This window comes from Papaver somniferum, chromosome 9 (genome assembly GCF_003573695.1).
Source record: "Papaver somniferum cultivar HN1 chromosome 9, ASM357369v1, whole genome shotgun sequence".
Classification (NCBI taxonomy): Eukaryota; Viridiplantae; Streptophyta; class Magnoliopsida; order Ranunculales; family Papaveraceae; genus Papaver; species Papaver somniferum.
This window is the reverse complement of record NC_039366.1, coordinates 102616523-102624940: the sequence shown is the minus strand read 5'-3', so window position 1 is coordinate 102624940 and position 8418 is coordinate 102616523. Positions and strand designations below refer to the sequence as shown.

The 8418-nt window shown below is 37.1% G+C and overlaps 1 protein-coding gene across 1 annotated transcript; it reads left to right on the top strand.

Annotated features, from left to right (window-relative positions):
* Positions 1–449: 449 nt before the first annotated feature.
* Positions 450–4980, top strand: LOC113310592 (methylenetetrahydrofolate reductase 1-like). The gene is made up of 12 exons (XM_026559316.1): positions 450–787; positions 897–1079; positions 1191–1251; positions 1414–1496; positions 1666–1839; positions 2325–2498; positions 2586–2686; positions 2800–2911; positions 3179–3259; positions 3426–3603; positions 4019–4353; positions 4603–4980. Exons 1-12 carry the CDS (start codon positions 569–571, stop codon positions 4684–4686), a joined length of 1785 nt encoding a protein of 594 aa, XP_026415101.1. The 5' UTR covers positions 450–568; the 3' UTR covers positions 4687–4980.
* Positions 4981–8418: the final 3438 nt, after the last annotated feature.

Below are 8418 nucleotides of genomic sequence, written 5' to 3'. Positions count from 1 at the left end.
CAACCCAAATCAAACCAATTTGTTTCCGTACAATCCCAACATTCATTTTCTGGTTCCGCCACTTGCTATGGCTATGGTGAAACTCTGTAGTCGGTGTAATAGTTACCACATGAACAAGAGAAACAAGACCTCAGATTTGGATTGCCAAAGGAGCGCAAAATTGAGCCCGCATGTGGTGACATGATGACATCAGTAGTGTACTGTCACAACCCGTGGTAGTCGTACAAACCACAATTCTTTCTTCAATATAATTTGTCGTGGTGGTAGGTTTTCGATAGTGCTCGAAATAGTTGGTGAGTGATTGCGATTTCGTTAATAAATCACGATCCAATGGTGTAGGAATTGTTTTAGGGTTGTTGGGGGGCTGCCCATCAGATCTCACAAGATATCCAAGTAGTTTTTTTATTTTTCTCCAAACTTTTTCGTTTCGTATATAAAGAGGAAAATATAGAAAGTGATAACGAGCTCGTTATCTTCTTCTCTCTCTTTTTTCTCTCCATTGATACACCACGTTTCTTTCTTCTGGATCTTAATTGCAGAGGAAGAAGAATTTAAATAAAAAGAGAAAATGAAGGTAATTGAGAAGATCCAAGAAGCTGCTTTAAATGACAAAGTAGTTTTCTCATTCGAGTTTTTCCCACCAAAAACTGATGATGGAGTTGAGAATCTTTTCGAACGTATGGATCGTATGGTTTCTCATAATCCTTCCTTCTGTGATATTACATGGGGTGCTGGTGGTTCTACTGCTGATCTCACTCTCGACATTGCCAATCGTATGCAAAACCAGGTTACACATTTTTCTTCTGTAATTTATTCTTCAATGTGTTTGTTTTGATTTTGATTGGATCTGATTCTGTTATTATGAATAAATTGTGTTATGAATTTGTTCCTTGCAGATCTGTGTTGAAACAATGATGCATTTAACATGTACAAATATGCCAGTGGAGAGCATTGATCAAGCTTTGAATTCAATCAAGGGTAACGGAATTCAAAATGTTTTGGCTTTAAGAGGGGATCCTCCTCATGGTCAAGATAAATTTGTTGCTGTTGAGGGTGGATTTGCTTGTGCTCTCGATCTGGTATAAATATATTTTTCTGAATTGGTTATTTAAATTTCTGAAGAAAATGTAAAATCTTCAATTCGGTATAATTGTTTTTTTTTTTTTTTTTTTTTTTTTTCTTATGTTCAGGTGAGGCATATTAAAAAGAATTATGGTGATTTTTTTGGAATCACTGTTGCTGGTTACCCAGGTCTGTTCAAAATTCTCTGAATTACAGTATGTTTCTTTTAAGTTCCAATTTATCAGGAAATAGGAACGGAAAAGAGAAAAATGTATTTGATTTATATGTAGTATTGGTTTTGTGGGGATTTATTCTTACAGCTTTTTCCTGCTTTAATGTCTGACTTTGCAGAGGCACATCCGGAAGTGATTGGAGAAGATGGTGTGGCATCTCCTGAAGCTTACCAGAAGGATCTTGCTTATTTGAAAGAAAAGGTGTAATTTTTTATTTTTTTTATGTGCTCATTCATCAGTGACATGTTCCACTTCAAATTTCGATAACGTTTTTCTCCCAGTACTTCACTGAAGTTCTTCGCCTCTTTTTTACATGTGTATTTGGTTGGTTATATGTTAAATAATGGTGTTTCTTCTGTTCCATTTACAGGTTGATGCTGGAGCAGAAGTCATTGTCACTCAACTGTTCTATGATACCGATAACTTCTTGAAGTTTGTTAATGACTGTCGGCAAATTGGAATTGCTTGTCCTATTGTACCGGGAATTATGCCTATCAACAACTATAAGGGTTTTGTGCGCATGACTGGCTTTTGCAAAACTAGGGTGAGTAAAACTTCCTTTTCACCTAGGTAGCTTCAGGATGGTATGTATATAGGTTTTTCTTGTAAAAGGAGTTACTTGGAAACCTTAAAAGTAAGAATTGCAGTGTTTATCCAGATTTTATATTTTCTTCTAGCTTAAAATATGGGTGAAAATTGAAACTTGAAGCAGCTTCTGCGCAGATACTGCTCATGTTTTGCGGCCGTAGTATTTTGATGGATCATTTGCCTTGCTTATTTTTTTCTTCTCTAGTTAATACTGTTTCAAAATTCAATTTATAGTATCATATAAGTTTTTAATTGCTTTGAGTCCAAGTAGAAGGCTGGACCTGACTACTAACATTTTGTCTTGGACATGTTACTTAAGATTTTCATTGCTGTTGCGTACCTTGATATGCTATTGACTGCCCTCCTTTACACTTTCCAATTATTGAAAGGAATGAACTGTGTACTCGTAGATATTAAGTTGTAGTGTGTTTACTGCTACAGATACCAGCTGAGATTATGGCTGCTCTAGACCCTATTAAAGACAACGAAGAAGCAGTCAAAGCCTACGGAATCCACCTTGGTACAGAAATGTGCAAGAAAATCTTAGCTAGCGGTATCAAAACATTGCATCTTTATACACTAAACATGGACAAAACAGCGTTGGCCATATTACAGGTTCATTCCTATATTCTAAGGTGACTCTTCAAATATGCTTTATTAATCGTAATTCGGTTAACCTTACTTCAAGATTTTCTATGACAGAATCTTGGTCTTATCGAAGAATCCAAGATCTCGAGGACACTGCCATGGAAACGGCCAACTAATGTCTTCCGTGTTAAAGAAGATGTCCGACCAATTTTCTGGTAACCAAAATCCCTGCAAATCTGATATTTACTCGTGCATTTTTAGGGTGCAGAAGTAGTCCAAGTTCATTTACCAATATAGAGGATCTTATATTTTCTTAACGTCTTGACAGGGCTAATCGTCCAAAAAGCTACATATCAAGGACTAGAGGATGGGAGCAATACCCCCAAGGTCGATGGGGCGATTCTTGCAGCCCCGCTTATGGTGCGCTGACTGACCATCAGGTAAATGAACTACTCATGTTACATTTCTCCATTTAACTTTATAGCAGAGGAGGGTGGGCAGAAAGTTGATCAACTGAACAGTATGCTTTGAAATCACAAAGAGGAGGAAATACATGTTACTGATGTGAACTTTTGAAGGAAAGGAGATAATGTTAGTTTACTTGCAGGAAAAAGATTCTGGATTAGTCACAATGCTGATTGTTTATTCCATTACCTTATCGAATTCATATGCAAAATTTAAATTTCATTTCTACCTGTATTATATAGTTTTTGCGACCACGTTCAAAAGACAAGAAGCTTCAGGAGGAGTGGGCTGTGCCATTGACATCTGTTGAAGACATTAATGAGGTGATATATTTTTTCAAGTTATAACTCATGTCTATATCTATCTTCATCCTCTCTTTTTTTTGTTTGTTTTGATCGATATATCTATCTTCATCCGCAATAGCGCTTTATTTATCTTTAACTGTGGATGGAAATAAGGTATTCACTTTTGCCTTGTTGAATACATCAGAAATTTTCAAAACTATGCCTGGGGAAACTTAAAACCAGTCCTTGGTCAGAATTGGATGGACTTCAGCCAGAGACAAAGATCATAGGTGAACAGTTGGGAGGCATTAATTCAAAGGGGTTCCTTACCATCAATAGCCAACCTGCAGTCAATGGGGTGAAATCTGATTCACCTGCTGTCGGTGAGTAGTATATTTGTAGTAATTACTATTGATGTTTATATTTATCATTGAGGTCTTTGTGCAGTCCGAATTTCTCATACTACCCGCACCGAGTTTTGTATTGTTCTGTTTTTTTTTTAATGAAAGTTGATGAATTCCTCTTTTAAAAGTTACTTCCTGTTGGTTTATCAAATGTGTTTCAATCACACCTCAACTTGAAACCCAACTGTAGGACTCAGTAACCGAAGTGTACTACATGCTCAAATTTTTTCATATACATTCATTGTAGTATCAGAACCTTGAAATGCTTTGGGATTATGGGTTACTATTTGATTCATCCCGATGTACCAGCATATCCATTGAGTGGTTTATTAAGTTAAGCAATTATCGATTTGACCCAAGTTAAACGTTCACATTCTCTTGAACAATTTTTTAGGGTGGGGTGGACCCGGTGGATACGTTTACCAGAAGGCCTACCTTGAGTTCTTCTGCTCTAAGGACAGGTTGAGTTCACTGGTTGAAAAATGCAAGGCCTTCCCATCTCTCACCTACATTGCTGTGAACAAAGCTGGAGAAACCTTGTCTAATGTGTCCCCTGCTGATGTGAACGCGGTGACATGGGGAGTCTTTCCAGCAAAGGAAATCATCCAACCAACTGTTGTGGACCCTACTAGCTTTGTTGTGTGGAAGGATGAGGCTTTTGAGATCTGGACAAGGGGATGGGCACGTATGTATCCTGAAGGGGATTCTTCAAGGACTGTATTGGAGTCGGTAAGTACTATTCCTTCTTGCATGTCTTCTACGTATTCAGGGGTTTGATCGGATTATCCCAGTTTTTCTTTACATTTTACGAAAATAAGCTGCCCTTGCATGTTCCACTTCCATATGTACACCTGCATTCTATATAAACCACAGTTACTTATTCCTTTAGAATATATGTAAACACATTCTGAAAAGTCGTAAATTAGTAATCTCATTTATGCCCAAACACTAATACTTTGCTTTTTTTTTATTTTGCAGGTGCAAAGCAATTATTTCTTGGTCAGTTTGGTTGATAATGACTATATCAACGGAGATTTGTTCGGCGTTTTCAGGGATCTATGAAAACTACCAGCATTCAATCTCTTCCCCACTGTTTCATTTTAAGAGTAGCATATTGTGATTTTACGGAAAGTGTCATCTTGGTGCAAATTATCTGCATAATATCATATTATTTTGCGTTTTAGTTTTCGTTTGTATTGCTCTTCTCCTGAGTGTTGGCCCTCAGTCTGGAAAGTGACCCTCTTCTCATGTTTTCTTTTTTTACAATTTGTATCAAATAATTAATTTATTATTTGAGCAAAGCTCTGGAATATTACGTATTTCATCTAAAGGTCCTAAGCTAGTCTAACTCGCTAAGAACTATCAACTATGTGCGTATATCATTGATAGCAATTTAGGAATTTTGCTTAATCTGTCTCAGAATTTTGGTGTTTCTTTGGATTTGATAAATCAGGTTTTGATTGTCTTATTTATCCTTGTCTTTCTAATCTAAGTTTTGTTATGTTTTGTATTATTTGGTCCATCATTATTACGGATGGTGGATTAGATTTCATTGCCTTTCAAAACAGATGTAATAGATTATTCAAGCTCTGGGTTTTCATATTGTGTTGAGATATAAGCCAATTAGAGCATAATATTCTTGTTCATTTTCCGTCATGGCATTAAAGCTTAGCTTTTTATGGCTGATTATGGTGATAGTGAAGAGGAGGAAGAAGAATAATCAAGTTTGCTTGCTGAGGCAGAGTAACAAGGTAATACTATAATTTGGCTAAGCGTTGTTGAAAAGACAAGAAGCTGCGGCCAAGCGTGTGAGAGCAATCACATAGGCCTCGTCAGGTAATTTATGATGTATAAAAACATTTGTCATCGTTATATCTGAAGTTGTTTCTTATGAGTTCTCTTGGCCTTAAACAGCTCCTTACAGTGCATGACGGTGGGGAGTCGTGTCTTTTTTCTTTGTCGCACCTTCATCCCGTCACCGCGCGCGGTCATGGAATTGGAAATCCTAAGACAATCGACCTGAACTCATAAAGGTGAATTACAAGTTTCTTTAAATTACTTATGTATAAGTCTATGAAGTAATGTTAAATTAGTTGGGTATATTTTTCATCAATTAATGTTAAATTAGTTAGGTAGGTGTTCCAGGAAGTAGTGTTAAATTAGTTAGGTACAGTCGATGTACAAACATGCATGATAGATACAACCGAAGTAATCAAACTATCAAAGTCTTCAATTTTCAGCTATATTTCCCAAGTCATGCCAGATTTGATCAATTGTCAAAGCAAAATGTTGGCCCTGTCTTGTGTTGGTCTTAAAGGAAGTCTAGCTATTAATGCTTTCGATCTTAGCACCCTTTGTTGTATGCATTAACTGCACAAAAACAGAAGCATCATGTTATTATGTACCTGTACCTGTGTTACAATGACACGGACACGGTGTCAGTGTCTTGTATCCAATACGCTACTTCGACACGACAACTTAAAAAACTAAAATACATGGACATGGCACAGACAATATAGAGTTTAGCAGTTTAACATAGATATATAACTATTTTAGGTAGTGAATTTGCAAGATATATGTGTATTATATGTATGATTAGTCCAAAAGGCATTACATAAACTTCACTAGAGAGAACAATTCGGGATAAGAAGGGAGAAAGTCTAGAGCAAGATCAGTGGATAGATTTAGAACTAATTTTTCAAAGTTTTCTAACTAAGTTGTATCTTGACGTATTGGGAGTATTAATCCGCTGCGTGTCCGTGTAAATACGTATTGACACGGCTGAAACTGTTTTTTATGCGTGTCCTTGTAACACAGACCTGTACCTATTACTTTCTCATGTGAAGTCAAAGTAATCTCTTAATTTTAGTGTTTTTCATTTTGGCCCGCTTTACCTATTATCTTTTGTAATTGTCCAGAATTTACGTTTTATAATGGATGCTAATGAGTGTTGTAAATGATTTTTGGCTTAAAAGTGATTCATTTACTTCCGGAACATGATATATGATTTGCAAAAAATATATCTCTAACAAATTTTATTGATGCTGTTCAGAGCTTCCTCATTGTTGCCTCTCACAAGAATATATTACAGGGTTGATGTCATTGTCGCAACAATCATTTCGCATCTCTGTCAGAGTTCTAATGATTATTGAGCTCTTTTATGTTTAAACTGATCTCTTTTTATTCCCACATGCAGGTAGTCCTGAACTGAACTCTGGTGGTTATTTGTAATCATTGGACAGATCCACTTCACTCTCTGAAAGAAGACTTGTTGATGTTCCGGTACTATTGCTGACATAAATACCCCGATGAGCACCTTCACATGTTTTGCCACAAACCACGGATCCTCTTCGTCGGCCCCCCACTGCTGCAGCATCATCATTTCCGAGTCAATTGATTTTCTTTTCATGTCAACTGCTCAACGGATGCTGTATAGAGAGACAACATTAACAAGTGGTTTTGCTGATTACCATGTAATCTATTTAGTCACACTGGTCTACTCGTAGCCATGGTGAATCAGTCAATTAGGGTGACTGAAACTGAATTATGTTTTTGCAGGGTCTTACTACCAGTGAATGATTTCTCAGATTTTAATTTTTATTTGACCATATACCCTACAATTTATTTCCTACCCGTTTTATTGTAGACAACATTGTGGCAGGGATCAAAAAATCTGAAATTAGTGATATGTAAAAGATTTCATTACATTTGTTCAAACCAGCATTGAAGGAAAAATGTTGGCTATATATGCAACAGGTAAGAAACGAGGTTAAAGCATATGTACAAGGAAACAACCTTGCTGAATTTCGAGATTCTGAGAACGAATTACTTTAAAGCTACAACTGAACAAGGAAATAACCTTACTGAATTTCAAGACTCTGAGAATGAATTACTTTAAAACTACAACTGAAGATTTTGATCAGTTAAAAGTTTTAAAAAAGAAACTAACCAACTGCTTGCAAACCGTAGATTGTACTTTTCAGAAGAATTATTCATGTTGGATTCTCAAAAGATTGTATTTTTCCACTGTTAGCTTGTTCTATATAAATCTAAATTTTCTTAACACACATTCTTCATATACTGGGTTTCCATCTTCTACAATGGCAGCTATTGGCGACAAAAGGTCCCTCATTCCCTGACAATACCTAATCTCGTCATCATAGAGTGCTTAGGTCTTCAAGTACTGCATGGAAGACTACACAGGGTTCCAGGTGCTCATAGTCCTTCGACCCCACTGCCCCTGCTAGACTGTGTTCCCTGTCCTTGGACAACAGCGGCCTGGGTTGGAGAGTAAACAATCCATTCTCCATTGGTCCTAACAGCATCCAGCCGCATGATTCTCTGCCATGTCTCGAAGTCTTTATCTCTGTGGACTTTCGAACCGCCTGCTTGGGAGGGTGAAGACTTTCCATTAGTGCACTCATCAGGATCATTTTCATCCCTGCTTTCAATAGCAGCAGAATTCTGTCTGCTCTCAGGTTCTTCAATAGAATCTGAGTGTCATTGTTGTCTGAGTAGGCACAATGAAGGGATTGATCATGAACCTGGTCATGTGAGTCCTTACAATCTGGGCTTTCTTTAAGGGCGGTGGAGGATTCCTCGGCAATCACATCTTTTGAAGCAGGTGAATCTGGATCTTCTACAATACTCTCATTGTCCCCATTGTTGTCCAGTACATTGGCTGCGTTTTGGTTTAACATGCTCATCATCGATGCGCTTTAAAAGATGTTTCCACTGGTTCCGCAACTTGTCAAACTGTTTTCTGCATCATGGAAAAATGAATCCCCAACCAAA

Coding starts and splice junctions, on each gene's coding strand:
- LOC113310592 (XM_026559316.1), top strand. CDS start 569: ATGAAGGTAATTGAGAAGATCCAAGAAGCTGCTTTAAATGACAAAGTA. Junction 1,840..2,324: donor CTGGCTTTTGCAAAACTAGG/GTGAGTAAAACT, acceptor TTACTGCTACAG/ATACCAGCTGAGATTATGGC. Junction 3,260..3,425: donor CTGTTGAAGACATTAATGAG/GTGATATATTTT, acceptor TGAATACATCAG/AAATTTTCAAAACTATGCCT.